This window comes from Cardiocondyla obscurior, linkage group LG01 (genome assembly GCF_019399895.1).
Source record: "Cardiocondyla obscurior isolate alpha-2009 linkage group LG01, Cobs3.1, whole genome shotgun sequence".
Classification (NCBI taxonomy): Eukaryota; Metazoa; Arthropoda; class Insecta; order Hymenoptera; family Formicidae; genus Cardiocondyla; species Cardiocondyla obscurior.
Window position 1 is genome coordinate 2,183,872 of NC_091864.1, and position 23,927 is coordinate 2,207,798.

The window sequence follows — 23,927 nt, forward strand, 5'->3', positions numbered from 1 at the left end:
TTACTGAATAAAACTTTCGATACGTGTGCGTGGAATTATAAGTTCGAAAGTTCGCACTTAGGTATATTTATTTTACTCTCACCGACTGTATTAATTTTTTTACAACACTAAAATTATTACAACAAGCAAATTCAACGTCGTTATTCCCTGTCATAAATATATCCGTATTAGAGACCACCAACGGCCACTCATCAACGAGTATTGGCCTACCGTAGCTCATTACCGAGGCACGCACACGACACCCTGCGGATCTCTCGATTTCTCCCGCGATTCGAAATCGAAGTTCTACATCATTCCCATCGAATGTCGAAAAGATCATCGTTATCAGATTTAATTGATGCTCGCCGATCGGTTCGACTGCCAAGCTAACGTCTCGCCGGTGCACTCACTAGCGAGCACGTATACTCGCTAATGATGCAATCGGCCCATCAGATATTCCTGCGGTCAGCTTCTGCCTCTTCTTCTTCTTCTTTTATTTTTTTTTTTTTTTCTCTTCTCTTCCCTCTTTCTTCCTTCCCTCTCGCACGGCTGGTCCTCGACTCCTTATATACCCATCTGACTATACAACGAGTCTGCACGTCTCGTTCAAAGCGCGTGGGCTGCGCCTCTAACGGGTGACCATTTGCTCGTCCCTTGCATATATATATATCTCTCATTGATTTTAATTATCGTGGAGTAAAACGAGCATTCGCCGCGTCTGTATCGTTAAATTGAAATGTCTCTAATTAGCAACGATCAACCATTTACTGCCGGCTGCTCGAAAATCTTTCATCTCACGTTGAAACGAACGATGCGAATATCTTTAAGATAGTTATTTGCTACGAACGCAAAATTTCGGGAAAGATTATTCAACGTTTAACTTGAAATAAATTATTTGATAAATAATATATTTTTTTACATTGTGATTTAATATAATTTTATTTCTTTCGCGTATTATTTAATTATATCAAAAATATAGTTTGTAGTAATTAAAAATACAAAACGAATATTATTAGAAAGTTGTTTGATATTTAAATATGTAAGAATATTGAGGTGTGTACAGATAACGAGACGTTTTCTTTTTTTTTCTTTTTTCTTTTTTTTCTTTTTTTTTATGAATTCATAATAACACGAGAGAATATGATAAACGATGAGCCGGTTCAAAGTGTATTTTATTCACCCGTTAGAGAAGTAGTATCTCAACACCTGGCTGTAACGTGTTCAGGATTCCTGGTAAAGAACCCAGGTCTGACCAGTAACGTTAATGTATCGCTGCACGTCGGACGATCTCGAGATTTCATTCATGAAACTGCGAGGCTCCTGCTGGCCGCTTGAAAGTCTGTCGGCAATGAAATATCAGAAGCAGGAAACCTCACGGTACACTAGCGAATTTTCATTCGTGCCAGCGGGCGGTCATCTGCCCCTTAATTAATTTTATAGATAATAAGGAGCATTAAAGACCATCGTTTAACATTGAATTCCTTACTTAGCGCGTTTTGTAAGTCTTTTAGGTATATTGATTAAACGCAACTCGTAAATAACACGCAAACACATTTATATGCAGTTAATATCGCGCTCTATGTTTAAAATTTTTTTTCGAGGTCTCTCTTTTTTATGCCTGCTCATTTTAATTAAATAAAAAAAAAATTTGAGAAGTTACAGCTATCGTTCGAATACCTTGAATAATCGAGTTAACTATCGAAAAATAAATTAATTTCTGAAATTTTGATTTTGTCGAGAAAAATATAATATGCCGAGTCCCCGTATGAATTTCGTGGAGAATGCGTGGCAAGGAAAAGTGCGCGAATCGAGAATACCGGCCTCGATTACACTCGACGATAGGCGAGCAATTGCGATTATGCCAAGGGCTAAGATCACGAGCTTCGCTCGGCAAGTCCATATATCTCTTCTATCTCGATCGGGACAACGTATACTCTACAGCCCCTTGTCTAGAATCCATCCGCTCGGACTGAAGCAACCGGTGCTTTCCATTCGTGAGATTTCGATTGAACCCTACGTTGTGAAACACCATGCACTTCGCGCATTCTCAAACATATCATTTTTTTTTCCTTTCTTTTATAGATCGCGATAAGTTGATGTCACTCATCAAACAAAGTTATCGCGAAGTTATCTTCCCGAAAATAATTATCGATGTAGCAATCAGGTTACATCCGCGTTCCGCGCAAACTTGCATTACAATAATTAAATTGTGACTAAAACGGTATTTGATTATATTCGAAAATTTAATGCACAAATAATGTAATATACATATAATAATAATATTAAGATAGTCGAAGAACAATAGCACTAAAAATAAAAAAATACTAGAAACGTACATTAAATCGTTTAGATACCGTGCAGAATATTATTGGGCTTAATGCGATCAAATAAACGTAATGTGCGCGATGCACCGAGCTATAGGTATTATAGAGCATCACGAGGTGCATCCCGCAGGTGTACATTGAAGATGCCGCGTGCGTCGTACATCCTGCAGTTAACCCCTCGAGACCTCGGAGGAGTGGTTGAGATATCTCAACGAGCTGCGGAATATAATCAATATCGCATCCCGGCGCGGGATGAAAATAAATCACGAGGAACAATAATAATTAAGCTCCCCGCTCGTTTATCTCCGACTTTTGCGCGCGGTTTGTTGATTTACCTACTCCTTTCTCGCTAAATTGATTTTCCTGCTGCACGTGAGAAACGATGAAAGTGAAAGAGACTCGTGCTTTCGAGCATCAAAGTGAAAGGTTACAAGTTAAATATTAAAAACGAAAAAGAAATGGAAAAATGCAAAATAATTCTTGCAATTTTTCATACTTGAAAATTTGATTGAAGTCTTAGAGGGGAATTTTTGAAAAAAATTAAGTTCTAGAATGAACGCTTTATAAGCAGCCCGAGGCAACGCGATGCGACGTCTCGCACGATGGTGGTGCAAGACCGTGGAATGCCGATTTTCTTATTAATCACACGTATGAAGCCGCGATCGCACGCACGATCACATGAGAATGTTGATAAAACACCTCGGTGAATGAAGCCGAGTTTACTTCTTCATTTTTTTCCTTCCGCCGATCGAGCCCTTTGAGTTCCATCGCTTCTCGGTTTTTTACTCGCTTCCGTTTTTTCTCTATCTCTCTCTCTTTCTCTTCTCTGCTTCCGTTGTACTGTCGACACCTTAATGGGATACGACGCGAGATTTAGAGCAGCCCCAGAAATATGGCGATAATATGCTAATACGTGCGTCGCGCCTCGTAATCATTGCCACCGAGTGTGTGCAAGCAACCGCTCCTTCGCCCTATTCTTGACGGGTCTTTGCAGCGCGCGTAATTTATCGACGATGATTTTTTTTTTTTTGAGCAGCGCGCCGTTTATAACACCCTAGCTCTATCCTCGTAACTCATTAACAATGCCCGATTTACAGTCGGATAATTTCTAGGCTTTCGCATAATATCGTTAATAATTACGTCCGCAGCAAGTGAATTAAAATACTTTTTATCCAGTAGATCGTAACAACCTGCTAACTATTATTAATGTTAAATTGAGCAGCAACAATTACACTTTCTATTAAATATTCGGCTTGTGTAGAATGAGATTAATAGCGATAAATAAATTCTCAGTTCTAGTTAGATGCATATGTATATAAATAAAAAGCATGCCGGATTTTTGGTTACGCCCTTTGATGTAGCGATTCAGAGTTCGATCTCGTATTGATGCACAATTGATCGCTATTGTTCCTCGCGCCTCGCTGGTAGATTTCTTTTCTTTTCTTTTCTTTTTTTTTTTTTTTTTCGCGGGTAGACCGAAACGTAACTCTCGACTCGTGGTAGCACTCGGCAAGTGGGTGGTACCCGAAGTAATCTCGTTCTCATACATAAAACATGAAGAGCGACATTATGTTGCCCTGCCCCTCTTTGACTTATCGGCGAGTTTCGAGTCGGCGGTATTTCGCGGTGCCTGCACTGCGACGATCGACGAAGGTGCACAGCTTGTCGTCGAGGGGAGGCTAATAAACGTACACTCCCTTCATAAATTCATGCAACGGAATTTAATATACATAGTTCGTTTAACGCGCCAGCGTCAAAGAAGTAAATTAATAACGGACGCATGCTATCGATCGTAGGCCTTGAACTTCCCAAAGTGAAACCGCAGAATTAAATCCGAAGAAGATTGTAATTGAAAAGGTCGAGCGAACGGGGGATCAAAGACTTAGGAAACAAAATCGAATTAAAAAATAAAAAAAAAAATTCGTCCGATGTTTTCGCGTCTCTTTTTACGGTTTTTTAATTTCCTCTTCTCGTCGGGGGGACCTCTTCGAGAATCTCAGGGTGATAGAGAAAGAAAAGAGAGAACTGGCGAGAGCTTCCTGCTGACGCAGGACGATCTAGGAATGCGGCATGCGAAGCCGTGGCACTATTAAGCACGTAGGAAGAAAGGCTACGCGAGACTGTAGATATATTCTCTCCACGGCAATCACCTCCTGGGTGGTCCAAGCGATCGCCACCGGCCATCGCTCGTATAGCATACTTGTAACTTCATATTAAGTCATTTCCCCGCGCGCGCGTTTCCCTGCCCGCCCTCGCGGTAACCTTCCGCCACGTCAATGGGTCCACGAAGGTGGAGCCTGTCCTATCAACGGTATCCTGCCACGAGCGGGCACCTTAGGAACGTGTCAACACACTCGCGGATTCTTCCTCCCGTTCGCGGTAGACGGATGCGTGCAGAGCAAACACGAGCGGCGAACGTTGCCGGCCTGGCTTGGCAGGTGACGAAGAGAGCTGGTCTTCGAGTTAGCGGGCACGTAGGATAACCGCGTGTCTCTCTAACTGGATAATAATGCGAGCGATATTATCGCGGATCGGGGTTGGTAATGGTTATTTAAGGAAAAGAGATTATCGATATAATCTGCCGCAAATTAGACGCGGGGAAATACGCGGCTTCGTCGGCAGATGTTCGAATTAGCCTTTTATCTCGCTCGATCTTGATAATAATTCAGATCTTATCTTTCCGCTTCGCTCTGATCTGCGTTAGTAACGCTTATATTAATTTTATTAATTAATAATCTAGCTTGTGAATTTTTTTTTTTAATTCCGCGAATCCAAGCGTACTTTCCTCGGCTCGTTTCTGTTGCGCAATTACGTTGTTAATTTTCATTTCTGCACTTGTTATCAGGATTATGTGATTTTTTATTTATTCGCAGTCGGGTAAGCGAAATTTCTTGAGAAAAAAAATATTCTCCGAGGGCGCAACGCTCCTCGCTTCGCGTTTAAGCCCTCGTATGCTCTTGGTGTACGCAAAATAGAGAAGTGTTGACGCCTGAGTTCTCTAATAGAGCCATACGCACGCATGTCAGCTCGCGTATTCGCTAACAGGCAGTATTTTATCTCACGCTCGGCGGAGATAAATTCAGGCGACTGGTATTTTTCGATATCGAGTGGACAGTGTTTACGAGATATTAGACTGGTCCCGAGTTATGATTTAGCGAACGACTGCGGGGCATAGGGGTGTTAGGTGCTCTCGTAATGGAGTCAAATGCGTGCCTTTAGAGCCTCCCTGATGAAAAAGCGGCGCTGATTTAATACCGACTTTAGCATTCGAGATCATCGACGGCTTGTTAACGAAAAGGGAAGCGTAATTCGGCGTGACGGAACGAAAAAAAGAAGTAATGTCCTAGACTCGCCCTCGATCTTTTGATCGCTTCATCGCGAGAGCGGCGATCGGCTATCGATGTAATCGCTCTCGATTTCGATAGAGGGAAGATACTTCGAAAAATCGTCGGGAGAATATCGCGCTAAAATTCACGAAATATCGAGAGTGCAATTTTCTATTTCCCACGAACGGCGACTTTCGCCGGAGTGTGAATTATCTTCGAGTTTATCGGCGTTGCGTAATGATCAAGGACGAACCCCGTCGGTTTTCTCGTAATCTCGTCAATGAAGCGTTTTTATCGTCCGCCCACGCGAGATGTAATAACAGCCGCGGCGAAGTAAGAGAGACCGGAAACGTTCCGACGCCCGAAGATACAAAAGATGCGGCATGACCGATTATCGCGATCGTCGATTTATGCAAACGTCGCCGTTAATAATGGTGGCGTTCGGCCGGGCGTAATTACTTGCATTATCGCTCGGCTGTACGCGGCGGTGCAGCGGGAATGCAGATGCACGTGGGCGACGAACGGACGCGTACGAATGAAACGGGAAAGAAGAAAGAGGGGAAAGAGAGGTAGGAAGAAAAGGAAAGGCACGGTTCAGATAGCGCGTGACGTATTTATCAATAAGTTCTTATTAACGACTCTGGGAGCGCGATTTCGATTTATCGCTCGCGAATTTTGCGAAATCGGATAGCGGAGGGCTTATTTCGGAGGCACGCTGCGGGAGCCTGCTTCGACAGTAAGGCGAGGGTTAGCAGATTTTCCTGTTTATTAGCGAACCGGTACTCTTCACGGCGTAGAGAGGCATCGTGTCGACATCAGATTATAGTAATGGACGGACATTCTTACGTCGGGCCCGTGAATGACGTGAAAATCTTAATACGAAGATTGCGCTCTAAGATTTTATTGCGGCTCTAACAGCTCGAGCAAACAACTCAAGCAAGAAAATTTTGAAAGGGAAAGGAAAGATTTCTCCCGTGATAAATCTCGGTCAGATAGCGAGCCCCGCCGTATTTTCGTTCGATCGGGTTCTCCCCGCGTTGTCGAGACAACTGAAATAAAACGGTTCTTTTTTTATCTCGCAATAACTGTTGCGCGTCGATTATTCGAGTGAAATATAATTTAATCCGCACGTCCCAGAAATGATTTGACTAATGCGCCTGGTTTCGCACCTAGCGGGTGGCACGCCGGAAGCGGCGTCGCGTGGATCTAATGGAAAAGTATGAGAGATTGCGACACCCACGGTGTGAGCACCTTGTTGCCTCGCAACGGGACACCTCGTGTCCTCGGCTACCTGCGCGATTAGGTACCTCCTACTCTCCCATCCGTCTAATCTCCGCGTTGTGGTGTACGTTACCTTTGCGCACATGCACCGGGCGTCTGGCCGCGGTATTATCGGGGTCTTCTCCTCATGAATGCACGCTCTCAGAACTCCGGGGACCTCCGCTGCGGGCCTACAGTCGTGTGAATCCGGTGGGTAGAAGGAGAGAAAACTCGGGAGGGAACACAATGAACAGACTCATGTCGCGGCCAACTTTCTACATTTGCAGCCACGATCTTCGCCCGTAGGTATTTCCTTCGTGAAAAAAAAGAAAGAGAAAAAAGATTGAAAAAAAAAAAAGAAAAGGCAGTCGAAAGAAACGAGACACGGTCGCGGCGCGATTCTTCGAGGGCGTGATTCAATCACGCGGCAAGATCGAAGACCTGGAAAAGCGGGAAAGGGCGATCTAATCGCGGAAGTATTCGCGATAGCAGCGAGTTTTGTATGCGCGTCGAGTCAACCCTATAAAAGTAGCCGTGACCCCGCGGCATTTTATCTGCTGGTGGATGATCCGATAGATAGCAATCGCCGTCACGTACGTGCTCTACCTGCGCCACCATGAATACTACGTAAAGTTTCCTCTCCTTGAGAATGCCGCTATCTGCGCTTTTAATTTTGAAATCGTTAGACTCCGATCCTTATTATAATTTTAATTTTTTTTTTTTTTTTTCTTTAATACATTTACAATTTTACGTGAAAAGTATCATTGTAAGGAACGAAATCATACGTAGATCGATCATGTCTAATGGTCACGAATTCGCCACGGTTTATTCACAGCGAGTGATTTTCAGACGAAGGACAGCCGTTCCGAATTTGTTTCGCGAAAATTGCCAGCAGGCCGTATATTAACGCGGCGCGACGGTCGGGAAGATAAGGATGTCAGTCGGCAACGTATATATTCGTTCGTCGTAATCCGAGTCCGCTCATACAGTAGAAGAAGGCAAGACCGTTACGGCTGGAAAAGGAGAGACCCGTTAGAGAGGTCGAAGCCAATGAATTCGATCGTAAATCTTTTCACCGTGGATCCTCATTACGTGCCGCGGACGCGATTTACTCGCGCGCGGGCCATCAAGAGTCGCCGTTAAATTTCGCGACTGCGAAAGCGAGAGCTGCGCACTCCACGCCTCGGCACGTTCGTTTACTTGACGTGGAGCCGTCTCGAACAATAATACCTTCGTTAAGTTAATCGGCATCGCTAGTCGCCGCGAATATCGGGATTATCAGGATGGACAAATTATTCCGAAAGAAATATCCAATTTCCGGTGTTTCAAGGTAGATACGTCTAAAGAATCGGACCCAAAAAAAAAGAACCCAGGTAGGAATATCTGTTGCACAACCTCGCGTTCTGTTACTGTTGAAGATCGCTCGAGAAGCGAACATGAACGCACGTGTCTCTTCCAGCTACGAAAAAAAAAAGAACATTCCGGAAGTCGCGTAGGGTGTCGAAATCGCCGACGCGAAGAGCCCGTCGGTGCATCCGATCGTTAATCATCGCGTCGCGCCTCTCGTTATGTTTCACTAGCCGGATTTATATTTTATATCGAGGCGGATCCTGAGACGAGCCACACCTGGCTCGCCGACGGAGCGACACAGCGCTGATGGCGTCTACATATCACGAGCCGTGATTTATCGAAGGGATTTGCGAATCGTCAGCTGGTGGAGAGCTCGCGCGCGTCTCGTCGCTACCCACATCAGGACCGACGGCCTCGTAAAATCACGTCTACGCGACGTTACGTCTTGTTCGCGGGTTCGCTTACACCGGGGCAGGGCACTCTCCTCGAACGAATCGTAAACCACGTAAACGCGCGCGAAGTGAATTGTTCCTCGTGCCTCTAATTTATCGTCGCGTCGCACGCGAGAAAGCACGTGCTGAAATAACAATGTAGAGTTCGAAGAGAATAAATGCCAATTAAAGGGCTTTTATAATTTATAGATATACATATATATAAATATATAACGTATTTTTATAATTAAATGTGCGATAGCGATCGCTACGAGATAGCTGCGTCGCGCAAATGAGCGAGAAACGTGACGCTTTACGCGAGAATAAGCGCTACCGATTATTTTATTATTAATTAATTATTACGCGATGCTTAGACGAAGCCGTGCCACACCGCGCGCGAGATTAATCTTGTACCACGAGCCGAAGTAAAAAAAAAAAATTAAAATTACGATATCGAGTGAATTATCTTGTTTTGAATAGTCTGCATGATCGGTGAACTTGTCATTATGATTATAAAGAGATATGTTTCTGTCTCACTGATGGCGAGGATTATTAATCACGTCGATGCCGCGGCAAGAAGCGTCGCTCAAGGAGAATCTTTTCCGTCGGAAATTATTATGAAAGAATATATGACGCAGCAGTGTTTCATAGATAAACGCCCATACATTCAAGACTGCAATATCTATAATCTATATAATTGCATAATCATCGTTGCGTCTAATAACGTTTGACCCGGCGGTGAATGTTTTTTTTTTTTTTTTTTTATCTCGGGTTTCCTTGAAAACGCGTCATTCGTACTTACGCGAATAAATTAAATTTTAATTCAACGACGGCGCAATTTCATTCAAGGCACGTTTTATAATTATTGATTACGAATTTAATTTGGATTTACTCCGTCGACGAGTTCGTGCGGCGACATCGAGAGGCGCGAACGATTGGTGTTCTTTCGTATATACATATCGAAACGCGGTACTTGTTAGCGCCAGGCCCCGTGAGAAGACAGTGTTTGCCGTGAACAAACTGAGATCGATGACACTGGTGCTCCGAGGGGACTCGCAAGTCCCACGGAGGGAATCCGTCCCATAAACGTACCATGAATTTCACGACGCGGGATTTCAGTGCGCGCGTACGAGAGCTCGCATACCTCGCTCTAATCTACCATAAAAATAGCTTTCTCATAATAACCCGCGTTGCGCAATAATCAGGCGTGCGATAGCGCGCGTAAAACGAAGCTACGAAAACGCGCTTGGTCCCGTGAGCCGTAGGTGGTCTGTATTAAAATCTTCGGCAAGTGTTCGACTAGGAGAGCGGAAAAAAAAAAAGGAAAAAGAAAAAAAGAAAGAAACACCGACACGTAGCGGCGCATAGTAGCACATGATTATTAATACTTGCGCAATAAATAACAGATACGATTTGGAAACGGCGCGAGAGACACTTGAGAATATTGAACGGATACATTAACTTAATCTCTTAATCTTAATTAAGAAACCGCGACGCTGATAATAAATTCCGCCCGCTTATCGGGAGCGGCATTCCGTTGAAATTCACTGATCATTTTTATACCAACATTTGCAGATCTCAATCTCTAAATTACATTCTTTGGTTTATTTACTCTTTGTAAGTGCGTCTTTTTTATTTTTCTTTTTTTTAAGAGTTCGTAAACATTTTGATTTGTTCCGATCTTGATTTTATGGCACATACATGGAACATTTTTAACCCACCGACACCGAGTCAATCTTTGCGAGCACAGGCTCGTTCTCTCAAGTGCTACGTGCTTGGTCCGTTGTGTGCGCAGACGGACACGCGTGGTCAAAGGGACCACCTGTAATAAGTTCATAAAACTCGTGCCCACGATGAAACACCCACCTAAGTGCACTTGTATGCGCGACACGCGGCTTTCCGGTATTCGATTAACAAGAAGAGCGGTCGCTTTGTATCGCTTACGGTGCGCGGTGAAATAACAGGTGCATGGCACGTGCATACGTCCCGGAAAGACTCTACATATCGCATACAAGTGGCTCTCTTACGGATACCGTTGCACTTTTACAACCAAGTCATACATCTGATTATCTGCGATCATTATCATAATTCACAGTTCACGGGATTAATTTTTACTACATATATATGTCTCTTATTTCTTTCTTCTTTTTCTTATTAATTTTGAAAAACTCACGTTGAAATATCTAAGCAGATCTGTAGAAATTTACGCTTGAATCTAATTTTTATTAATTTAGTTTTAATATTTTTTATTATTTATCTTAATTTATAAGGGAAGGGAATATTTTTTTTATTTGACGTCGTGGGGATTTAACGAATAATTCTCTGTGACATCCTCGACTCGGTAGTCGAGAACAGTAGTCGAAGAGAGTTCTACACACGATACGTGTATTTTCATTGCTGTCTACCACCAGTTGCTGAAAGGGCAATGCTAATAGACGTCACGTTTCTCAGTCTACGAGCGTGTCGAAATTGCATAACGCGGAAAATGACGTGCGATTGAAACGTACTCGATCTCTACGGGTCATTGAGCGTGAGTGCGCGTTACAACTTTTACAAGAATAGTTTTTTTTTTTTTTCTTCTTTCCGGATATTTGTTAATTTCTTTTTAACGTTTAGGCTCGGCAAAAGGAACGCCTTGATCTTTGGAGTGTCTTTCAAGCCCCGGGTACGCGCGTGACAAATGCATTATAAATTTCCGGCATCTGTCATCGTCCTGCGACATCGGGACCTGACATTTTAATTCCCCCTCCATCTTCCTCGTCGTAAACTCAAGGTATTCTTAAAATCGCGCATTGTCTTCTTATGACAATACATCGTCTTTCTTACGACAATGAACACGCAACTTCCGTCATTTTCAATCATTCAGCACGATATGTGCACCCAGGGATTTTAAAACTCACTCATTTAAAATTATTTTATAAATCTTTTGTAAAATAAATTATTTAATCTTTTCGTACATTTAATTTGGATGGTAAAAGTGTACGAAAAAAAAAAATAAAAAACGTGTGAATGATAATTGAGCAAATCACTGGAGAAGCAAATGAGTGGGAAAATACGTAGAGATATTCTTATCGATGTAGGTTTAGATAGATAACGCGTTTCACCGATGCGCAGAGAGAGAATAATGTCGCCAGTGTATATCGAGTAATTTCGTGCAATACGATTGTTCGGATAAAGCCTCGTATCGAAGGACTCTCGAGTGCCCCGACGAAGAGGGCCGTCCAACGCTCCGAAACCGCTCGAATACTTGCACACCCACGTGCGTGGCATAGTAAACACGAATATTCGGTCTTCTTCTCTTAAAAAAGAGGAGGGAGGAAACATGAATGCCAGCGCGGAAGAAGATGATGAAGAAGAGGCAACAGTGAGGAAGGTGGAGGAAGGTAGAAAGAGAGAGAAAGAGAGACCCACAGCCGAGCTAATGGTAATGGTATCAAGCCAGTGTCTCGCGAGCCGCGCTCGAGGCCGGTACACACGTCCACCTCCTCGCGATTCCACGTGTTACTAGTTCCCGGTTCATCTTCGAGATTCGAAAAAAAAAATAATAATGGCAAAGTGAAGCAATCGTGAGGAATCCACAGCGTAAGATCGCCCGTCGAAGAATATTTTGCAACAATTTTATACATTTTTCTTCTTGTTTTTAAGCTTCGAAATTTTCTCAGCTACTCTTGCGAATTCTTTTCCTTTTTTTTTCTTTTTTGTTTGCAATTCTTCGCACAAGCGAATTACGAAGTAAAATTTGAACGAGTAGGTTTTATTCTAGCATGTTTTCCGTGAGCTTAATGCGAAGGAACTGTATATAAGTGATTTTGGATATAATTAACTTTGTCGAAAGCGATGCTGTGAGAGATCCTTTTTTTTTATGAAATCGATATGAAGAGATTACGTCAGGACGAGAACGAGTGCTTGTCAGCAATGCGAGTGATTCATCGAATGTTTCGCAAAGTTGTCATCGACTTTCTCTAAAATTAAAACTCGGAATAGTTTGCTAAGGTGCTCGTTATATTCGCGAAAATAATTTATGATCTTGTAACTCAGAATCTCGTGCTCGTATAACTGTTAATAATAAGTTCGGTATAATCAAATTTTATCGTAAATTAATTTTCTGTCCGAGACCTAACGGTGTGTGTACATATAACGTGCGCGAAGTTATAATATATATGCTCGAACTTTTATGCAGATAAAAAGTAACATTTTAAAAAATTATATAAATATTGCAAGTCATTGCGTTAAAAAGTTACGCATATAGTTACTGCGGCGTGAAAAGTATTCAAGAATCATCCTGGGCGGTGTCAACGTTCCAGTTCTTTCAATCCCGCGTCATATTCAGCTTTAAAAATCAAAGCTGCGTAACAGACAATTTTTAAGACAACAAAAAATACACTGTTCTCTTACAAACTTTACGTAATAGCGAAATAACTGCGATTGACTCTTTGTAAATCAACGTTCGAGTTTTGCGTTAGGAATTTATCTAAAAAAGATATATACGTGTTATCGTCGACTTCGAATATCCGCCGGACATTATTCGAGAAGAGATGCGATCGTCATGACAGGTGTTGCGTGGGGCAAGACAGTCTCCCTTCTGACTATGGGGTAGAAATGTACCCCGGAAAATTAATCTGGGCCTGGGGCGTGCTGGCCCTCGGAGCAGGTACCCTTCTGCTGTCAGGTCAGCAATGGTGGTTCGAGCCGGCGATCCGGCCGGAAGGCGACGGTCCCGCGAGATCGATTCCGCTGGATGGATCGCGAAGCGACAGTTCCTACGTCTCGGAGCGATCGGTGAAGGAAGGCTTGAATTATGCCTCGGCGGACGGGATCATCCGCGAGCGGCGAGAGATCGGAGGTGACGGGCCATGGAGGAAGAACACGCGATTAGAACCACGCGACGGTAGATCGACGATCGCGGAGACGTCCACGGAAACTAGGGTGATCTATGAGGAGCACCGGGTGTCGCCATCGATCAACGTCGGTGATCGGAAAATCGACGGTGACGGACCGTCGCTTTGGAATATCCACGTGAACGAGGAACACGGCGACGCGTCGGATGAATCCTCGGACCGGGATCAACACTCCGTAATTATACGAACCGACGCGCACTTAAATACCGGGACTCGAGCGTCGGACGAGAATGAACCGGGAGGGCACGGCGAGCGGGAAAGACGGCGTTCTAAAAAGGGCAGCGATCAGGCGATGATCGACGTCGTAACTTCCTCGAAGTTACGTAACGATAGATTTGAGGTAGATACCGCGGCGGAGACAGGATCAAGAGCGAAGTTAAAAACGAAGGAACAGCGAGGATCGAGGATCGTCGTGGCTAGAAGCGCACGAGCTCCTAGATCACGGGAGGCGAGTATTAACGTCGATAACTATCTTCGCTCCTCAACGTTGACGCCTTGTAGTATTCAGAACTCGAGGACGGCTGGTAATCATCGTGTTCCGAAGATCGGCGCATCGACACTGAACTCAGGCGATCGAAAGGGAATTCCCGGGACGGGTGAGAAGAACGCGCGATTAGGCGGTGAATATAAATCCTCCGAACCGCATATCTCGCGGGTTACAGGCGCGATGGATATCAAAGAAGAAATTGCTCCTACATTTTCCCGATCCGTAATCAACGATAGAGACTTCGAGAGACCGAACGAAGCTGAAGAAACCTCGCGTACCACGTCCGGAAAACGAGCAAGGATTCCGGGATCCTTCGAACGAAATGCCGCGAATGGGGATGCGTGGCAATTCGCTGCAGGAATGCAGGTGGACCAGCTCCTTTTTTTTCGCGAGAATCGCGAGCGAGTTCAATCTTCCGCGATGAGCCCCGCGGAGGCAATCCACGATCGTAAAAATTGGCCGGGAGAACGGGATCGCGGAGATCCTGCTAGGACGAGACGTGAGATGAGCCGCGATTGGTCTGCGCGAATTCCAAATCGGTCGCGAAATTTTCGAGGACGCGATAACAGCATTCATCGCGAAGAAGTCTTTGAAAAATCAATTAACAGCGATCCACAGAGTGATAACGATAACACCAAGCACAGTGATCGAGAGACTGATTTTTCGATTTATAAAGACGATAGATTGCAAGATATATTTTTAATGGAACGTCAGAAGAACAGCGACGATAGTGAATTTCGAGATAAAAATAACAACAATCACTTCTTAAATTCCGTCATACCGCTAGACAACAAGCGGCGGAAAGAAACGCGAGGCGAGGATCTGAAAGATCTGATGGTCACGAGCAATTTCGTATGGACGAGTCAGGATCAAAGTGCCAATAGCAGAGCCCTCGTTCCGGAGCATCGGCCGACTTTCTCGCGAGACAGTCGCAGGACGTCGCACGGTGGTTCGAGGAGGAAGATCCGATCCTTAGACCGGCGAAGGGACACGCGGGGATCGACTGACGAGACAGAATTGGCCGCGATTCAGGAACCGAGCCGAAGCGTGGCGTCCGGCGACGACCGGCGAAAACGATACGCGAATCATTATTCCGCGCAATCGGTCACCCCTATGGCCTACGTGCACATTCAACCGGCATATCCGGCGACTCCACCCACGAGCCGGAAATGCGTACGGTGCATGGTCGTCTACAAGCCTTGTCCTTCGCAAACCCGGCCGCCGCCCAGAATCGTACTTCCTAGTTATAGGTACCGCGAGCCGGCCACCAAGTGGCGAGGACTCAAGTACGGTGAGTAGAAACGCTTCGAGTCCTTCGACGAAGATTAACCTTCGAGAATTTCCGATCAATTTGATTGAATTATTCAACCAATTTTAATTATTCAATATTAATTATTTCCGTTGCAAAAAGAGCGTTTTAACGGGCGCGTTATATTACGCTCGGAAGAGAAATTGTTTTTACGATAAGCTAAAATTTTATTACCGTTGCAGTTATACAACTAAGTAACTGATAGCACGAGAGGTCTTCTGACTAATTTCCTGCTAAAGCTGATTAATCACTCGCGTCGTCGTAATGCAATATCGCTAAACGTTTCCACGCCCCTGATTCGTCATTCACGGTCTGCACTATTTCGCGGCGCAATTCGGAGAAGATTACTCGAATTTTAATTGGCGAAATTAATTAATCGATCGATAGAGCGCAAAAGTCGAAATGCGGATAGACGGTATCTGTACTGTAGATCGTTTTAAGAAGTCGTTACGCTTTTCTAGGATTACTTGGTTATCAACGCGCTACAATGCGAGTTTTGTCGATCGCGTTACTTATTTATGATTTTCGTTCGCGACTTGCAAAGTGCGAAACGTTACCTTCTTAGCCAATTACCTCTTCGCGTCGATTAGACTCGCGACCTTCGACCTACGATGAGAAGAGGAACTCGAAGCGCACGGATGTGGCTCATTAACCGAGCATCGCACGAAGTTTCGCGCGATACAAACAGCGACGCAATAAATCGTAATCAGCGCTCGAGAAAGGATGGGGCTTGGGAAGATCTCGACGCTACATTGTGCTCCGTCGACTTGATTTTAATTTTTTCCTCGATCGAGGTAACACTTTTTCGCGGGCGGTTTCTCCGGGATTACTTTCGGAATCTAAGATCCGCGCGGGGGCCACGATAAAATGATCTGGTGGTTTACCTCGCGCCTGGAATATATACCTGCGTCGGTAAAAAAAAAAAAATGTTGAACGCGGCAAAGGATCTCTCTATGTTTGAAGACTTGCCTAATCGGGGGAGGTATCTCGTGGAAAAGGCATTTTAGAGCCTGCGCTAACATTTTGTGTTAACATTTACACTGATAAATACCGCAAATATTGAATCACGCACGTGTAGAGGAATAGTTGTATACGTTAAAAGTATATCCGCTGATATTGCGCGTTTTATCTTTGCATATTTCTGTTCGCCATTCTAACAATCGTATGGAACTCTCGGGGCCCGCGACAAATATTTTCCTTCCGCATAGAAATCCACTTTGGGAAAAATAACTTCTGCTAGTTAGGTTTGCGTTTGAAGTCGCAGCTCGTCCCGATTCAATTTCGAAAGTTTTATTTGAGGAATCATTCGAAGTTCTCTTTGCGCACACGGCAAACTCGCCGACTGTTTTATTTCGTTAATTATCTTCGTACTTTAAGTGCACTTCTCGCCGTAAGATGCACGGATTGATCGAGTATAGGACGACATGGTAAATTACTTGGCATGAATAAACATCCGCGCTGTGACGTCCAATAATCAGCTCGATTACACGAGCGAGAGATTAATCAATTTTATTACGGTGGGCACGATTCGCGCTCACCGCCGGCACCGGCGTCGCTGCTAAGTTACGAGTGCATCCCGCGAGTTCGGTGCATCCTGACGACGATGCAAAAAGTGGATGGGTGTTTAAACCGGCCCCCAGGTGCTCTCCCGCAACGATCCCGTAATCGCGTGGAAACGTTCAGCTCGCAGGCAGGGTGGCCTGGGCGTAGATCTCGGTGTTGACGCGCGCCAGAACGCATATTTTAATCACCGTCATCTTCGCCGTCTTCATTCAATTTTCTGGTTAAATTAAGAAAAAAAAAGCGACGGGAATAAAAATAACAAGATTTATTAAAACAATATTGCGCGCGTCATCAACAGCTACTTTAAATTTAATAATGTTAATTTTCAGATTTAATATCGCTAATTTAAATGGAATTAAAAAACTAATCCCAGAATATTTTGTAATGTACATATCGAATTTATGACGGAAGGGAAAAGTTTTTCTCTCATCGAGAGCCGTACGAGAGCAATTGCGTAACATCTCGCAGGGGTACTAAGCTTCGTAGCGACGTATCGGCGCCGCTCAAACAGATTAACGTCACTCGCAGTGTGCCAACGACTCCCTTTCGCCTTCGCGTGGAAATAAAACTGCTTCGATACGACAATCGCGAAGGCGTTCTTTCGGCCTAATCACTTTCGTCACGGGGATTACATTTAATTAGACGGGAATTACACCGCTCTCTCCTCGAACACACAACCGTGTAATATGCAGGCAAATTTAATACGTCGCAACATGCCATTTTTTTTTTTCAAATTCAATTAAATTCTTAAGGTAAATATAATGAGCTCTGATGCATGCAAAGTAGAATTACGCCGGCTGACATAATGTATGCGTTTCTGTTTTTTTTTTTTTTTCTTTTTCTCTCTCTCTCTCTCTCTCTCCCCCTCCCTCTCCTCGAGCAAATCGCGCGAAAGGCCTACAGAGAAAAAGATCATCTCCCTCGCATCGCGAGATACCATCGGACGTATCGACCGGAATTCACGCAGGTCGCCGTAGCCCGGCGATAAAGAAACGTAAGGGACATTTCAATCCGACGGACGGGCGCCGCGTTCCTTACTTTCTCGCCCGTCAGGATGTCAACCGGTGCGAGACGCGCACGATAAGAGTAATTTACAACGCGATACAGCCAACTCGCCCCTTTGGCTCCTCGTCGGGAAGTTGCCCGCCCTTATTTGCTCTTATTTTCGTGCGCTGTAACTCATCGCGCGGGTTTACTTAAACGCGCGCGCACGCATCCGTAACACGCACGCCACGCATACGCGCACGCACGCACGCGGATCAAAGGTCTGAAGACACGTCTTATTCCCGCTCGTTCCCGCGATGATCCTTCGCGATGATGCCTCGCCTAAGCGAGATTGCCTTTGTACCCTTTCGAGCGAAACGACTCGCGCGCGCTTCCCACTCGAGATAAAAATTTTTCGTGCGGCGAAACGCTGCGGATTATGCATACGCGGAACAAACTCCGGGGAAAGGGAAATATCCGCGGCGTGACAATGACGGCGTTGTGTCGACGAAGCCGTTTAGTTTTAATGATTTCGATTGCACGAGCTGGCGTATAATTTATAGATTTACATTCGAGGATACTCCGATCGGCGTTCCGGTAGTTGCCGCGATAAATCGTAATCTCTCGCGGCTCGTAAATCCACGATTCGTTTCTTACAGCATCCCGCGGGCCCCCGCGCGCCGCCGACGAGGTGGAAATAAAGCGAATTGAGATCAGCGTCGTTAAATACTTTAAGACCCCGACAGATGCAACGTCTCAATAATGCGATTACGACGCCGACGTTTGATCGAGCCTGATTAGCCGCGGCTCTATTCACGCTTACGTTATTCGAAGGCTCGCGAGCGGTATTAACCGAAAAGAAATTAATCTCCTATCTCGAAGGGTGGTAAAGATATTTTATACACGCGCGTACTATCTTATGAGGTAATAACGTTTGATTCTAACAATGTTGCGTGGTCTTAGCACTCGCGATGTACGAAGACTCGGAAATTTGCGGTGAGGTAAGGCTAATCGAGTCGCGTGCACGAAAGTCGTGCAACGGGCTGAAAGAATTTAAAGAGAGGATAGGGGGATGCTTGGGCGATGTTTCCTCTTTTTCTCATCTCTTTCTCTTCTCGCTCCTTCTCTCGCCGACGTTGGAGAGTACAATGGATCGCGCTTGCGGCGGCTTTGAGTCGCATCTTCCGCGCGCCACGCCAGCCGGAGCGTGTAGGCATATATCTCGCGATATCTCGCTGGCAGTCACGCGTGTCCGACCAAACACGAAAAGGCGAACTTCCTTCCTGCCCGTTCCCGTTGGGCCCGCAACCGCACGTGGCGGCGGATTCCGCGTCACGTTCGCGTTGCAGCAGCGCGGGCCGCTTTTGCGCTACGTGATTTTTCTTTCTTTTTTTCTTTTTCTTTTTTTAATTTTTTATTCTGTGCCCGGCATCGACCGGTACAAGAGGCCGCGGCTCGTACAATTTGCATCGTGTCTCCGTGTTTATCAGATCACTGCTGCGCGGCGGTAATCATAAATAATGGTTTGCATTAGTTATCGTTTAGCAGATAAGCGCAGTTTGCACTGTGGGCGAAGGAATGATTTTTAACCGATACCGTAGCGATATCTCGAACGATATCGTAAAAAGATTTAGATCGTTATGACCGCACGATTAAGATCGGATACTGGCGCGATGAACTGCTGAGGAAAAGGAAACTTTCCGATTAATCGTGGAATATTTAATTTAATATTATTTCCCATCAGAGCTCAAGGGGTTTCGTATAAAACATTAACATTGCTAGATAATATATTAGAGACTTTAGAGTTTTATTTTTTTTTTGTTTTACAGAATTTTATTTTTGATTTGTAAAACCGGGCGAAGTAGAATATCGGTGTGTGTCTCCTCTAACGAATGCGAATAATTCCGTGAATCTCGCGGATATTGTATAAAACGGTACCCTGTACTTCGGCGTCGTGTTATATGCATAGCGAGGTCTGTACGGTAGTTGACAACTAAATTATGCAGTGCAGCACGAAGATTCGTAATAATTGATGATGAGGCAGGAGTTAAAGATGCTGTCACGCATTTCTCCCGATTTCCCCCCCCCTCCGCGGAATGCGGCTGCGGTACGGAATCACCGGCACGCAACGTCCCTCGTCGAGATAGCGTAACGCCGAATTAGAACATACCGCTTTATTTCATCGCTACGTTATCCGAGCTCTTGATTTTATCGAATTTCGTTCCGATCTTTCGAATTCATAATTCTTATCGAGTCCCGCGTCGTTACCGCGCCGTCAACCGGAATCGTTCTCGGCTCGTTGCAAACGCATTCACCGGCAGTCCGTCTAACAACCGATAGGGTAGGATTCGTGCAGCGCGTCTTTCCTACGCGATGCCAGGGTCCGTTGGGAATCCCGATCGTGGAACGGCCAGAGCCTCGTACGTGGTTATTATTCAATAACAGGTGTAGCGCGAGAGAGGCCAGGCATCACGGGGCCCTTTAATCCACCTGCGTGCGAAGCAAACAAAACGGATAGATGCACCACCGGATCCAGCCGCCGGGCATCGCCGGATGGGTACCATACGCGAGCCCGTAACTACGTCGTTATGCAGCCTTCGCGAGAGCCCCGTGTATACGGCCGGGCGTAGGCGGCCGGCGCGATCGCGATTAAACGGACTTAGGGGGAGGCGCGATAGCGAGCGCGAACCTCTCTCTCTCGCATCATTGTTCGCGATAAGAGCCGGTCGGCAATTATACGCGTGACGGCAGATAAGTGGCGAAAAATAGACGGTGCCGAGGCGGAGTGATCCACAATTGCGCGTGCCGTGTTACCTCGCTAATAAATTCGCCTTTTGCGGCGTAACAGCTGGAATGAAGAATTTTAATCGCGGATTCTCCTACGAGTCGTCTCCGCGTTTATGGCGATAAAATAGCGGGACAGGCCGGCCGTAATTTAAATCCCTGTTTTGTATACATTAATAACGACTCCAAGGGCTACTTTATAGACGCAGGATTGTAATTTCTGCGTCTTTCCCACCGAGAACGACTAAAGCGCGCGGCGCATAAACGTAATTAAGCGCGCGCAATTAAATACCGTCGTGTACCCGCGCAGCGTGAGGCGCGTTAAAGTTAATTTCGCGGTGACGCGGACGGGCGGCGAAACCGGCAATTAATTACCTTATCGGCGGCTCGCGCGCTGATGGAAAATCGAGTCGGTTTTCTCGCGGGGTATCTGATCGCCGACGACTGTCGTTACGCGAGCGTTTCCCATTTGTAAGAAAACCGCACCGGCTCGGCCCGTCCGCCGTGCTTCCCGGCTCGAGTCGAGATTTTTGTTGGCCGCGGCTACGTGATACACTCCGGTCGACGTTTAATAACGTCGGCCTTGCCGCTCGGAGAACGTTTTTTTTTTTTTTTTTACATCGTGCATCATAAACGTAATGATTCCGAGTCCGGTGTTATTAGCCGCGGCGGGAATAGGCGCCGCGTCGGTACATCTCAGACGGAAGTAGCTCGCGTCCTCGCGATGCTATCTTATCTACGACACTTCCATAGAATCGGCGTGCACGAGTCAATATCTCTGCGCTTTATCGACCCGGCGGGATCGCGCGCGGTGCCTTCGAGCCGCCGGGCGGTGTTAATCATTGTACCGCGAATTTTCCCGTCGCGCTTCGCGCGATCACCTTGCGGTATTTAATCGACCGGATCGGCGATTCGTGGCAAACCTTGACCCTTTACAATGCAGAGAGTCAGAGGCCACGCTCCGTTACGAAACGAGAAAGAGAGAGAGAGAGTCGATGAGGAGATCTCGCGGTGGGAAACGGTAAACGCCATTTCTACTGCAAGCGGTCGGGATTGCTTTCTGGTAAATCGCAATTTAGACACGCGAAAATCCACGCTCGCGGGCGGTAAGATAATGCGAAACGCGGTGACGCCGGTAATAACACGGCGCGGACAGGTGCGGCTCATTGTGATATCATGAGAAATTACATTTCTATCTCGGCGCGCACGCTCTCGCGCTGTGTAATTATCAGGGTACGATATTCCGCGAGAGGGGAGGGGAGAAAGGGAATACCGCGATAATCGCGCGGATATTTCTCCGGCGATTGACACCGTAATAAGCATTCTACGAGGCGCCGTCGACTAATGCCTTCTCTTAATTACGCTCGTGATTAATTTGAGCGAGCCGTGTAGTTTTCTATACGATGCGTTCTTATATTGGCATATTTCTAAACGGATACCAACTAATACCCATATCATTTGCGAACGCATCACGATCGTCGTCTCTTACGCAACGTAATTCGATACCTCGTTCTACGTTAATTGGCTTATTTCGAGGACGCGGGGAGTAATTTTCTTAAAGGTTCAAGGGTAGCGCCGTTGGTCGCGATTGACGATTAGATCGCGCGGAATATATTCCCGACTTCGAAGCGCGTTACGTTCCGTAGCGATATCAGAACCACGCGTCATTATCTTCCATCGTATTCCCGGCGTACTCATAATCGCGAAGTATCCACGCGTTGATCTTAAGCAAATCAATAAACGAGACGTAACTTTCCCCGATCGCGCACGCATGGGGTTCATTATCGTCGAGATTGATGACAGGAAATTCTTACTCACGCCCTGCGCGACCTACTTGTCGGAATTTTTTTTTTTATTTCTTTTTTTCCTAACTAGCAGTTATTTTCGCCGTCCAACTCTTTCCGCGCGAGTACCAAGTCTGAACGCGGTCTGCAAAAAAGCTCGACTCTCGTTTTCGCACCTTTACGGAAATTTGCAGCACGCACAGCGGGGCTTATACGCTTTCTCTCTCTCTCTCTCTCTTTTTCTTTCTTCTGTTTTTTGTTCTTTTTTTGGGTTTCGTGATCTTCAACGATCTCATTCGTGATCTTCGCGATACATCGATACTACATATGATTGCCGTAATCCAAAATTACAGGTGCGTTGCGGTCTCGAAATATCCACATGCAACACGCGCATACATAATCGGCGGGATGCCGTGTGCAATCTGTTCGGATACCGTAGGCTTGCAAGTGCACCCTCATTAAACCTCTTGTTACGCGAATTTCGGAGATTTCCGTTTCCACGGGCGGGGAAGATTCGTCCCGATTCCGCTGAGATTTGCTGAAACCGGCGAATAACCATTTCCTCCTCGAAAGACGCCTCTCCCAGCGCGGATCGAAATCGAAAAAGGCGCCCGATCGATCTTCTCCCGTTCCCCCACCAGTCGTCCGGCTTCGGACGTCGACCCGTTACCAGACAATTAACATAAATTTCGAGGTATTCATTATACATTCCGCTCTTCCTCAAAAGTAATATATGCGTAACGGCAGATGGATTAGTTGTCGCGGAATGCGAGGGAGATCCGCTACCGTCGCGCATCACCTTCGCGACGGGATACGTTTCGATGGGAGGTAAAAACGCGGACTGACGTAAGCCGCTAAATCAAATTTCACGGGAATGCGCGGTGATACCACGGAACACGGGCGGGTGTCGTATAAAATTCGCGCTGACGCGCGAAAAGGCTTGTCGGCGGTTACGTGACTTGTTCGCGAAATACGCGCAAGCCACCCTTGCGCCGCGCGTTCCGCGGTTAAATTGATTAGAAAGGATTGCCACGCGTCGTCGAAGTACACATACGCGGTGAGTCACGGCAAGTTCGGCGCCGGGGCAGATCGGATTCCCGCAATTAGGTCGTCAGACGCGCGATAAGAAACGGCGGACAGACCGCGCGGTCGATGCCGATCGCAAGAGAGATGCATCTCCGCCGCGTCTTTCCGAGATGCGATCCGTTCATCGCGCGCCGAGCGCGTTCTGATGAATATTGACGCCGACAGTTGATTACGATGAAACAAGTCGGTAGCAAATTGCGCCCCGGCGTATAAAACCGACAAGGGCTTTTAGTTCACCAGAATGCCTCCGAGTGTAATTTTTATCAATGAAACGTGCCAGTTAACGAGCCGCACACGAACCAGCTAAAATACGAATTCCAGAACTACGATTGATATATGTATATAATGTATTGCGTAAGATT

General features: G+C 45.8%; 1 protein-coding gene across 3 annotated transcripts in view; it reads left to right on the forward strand.

Moving 5' to 3' along the window:
• Wb (wing blister) overlaps positions 1-23,927 on the forward strand; it is a 102,574-nt gene that overhangs the window by 48,457 nt on the left and 30,190 nt on the right. Inside the window, exons 1-2 of one of the 3 annotated variants that reach the window (XM_070658663.1) lie at positions 11,638-12,252; positions 12,434-15,346. The exons of 1 other annotated variant lie outside the window; for it this stretch is intronic. In XM_070658663.1, the coding sequence (XP_070514764.1) occupies positions 13,270-15,346 (2,077 nt within the window). In that variant the 5' untranslated portion in view covers positions 11,638-12,252; positions 12,434-13,269. Of the gene's footprint in view, positions 1-11,637; positions 15,347-23,927 lie in introns of those variants that run through there. One more of the 3 variants, XM_070658752.1, reaches the window with a different exon arrangement.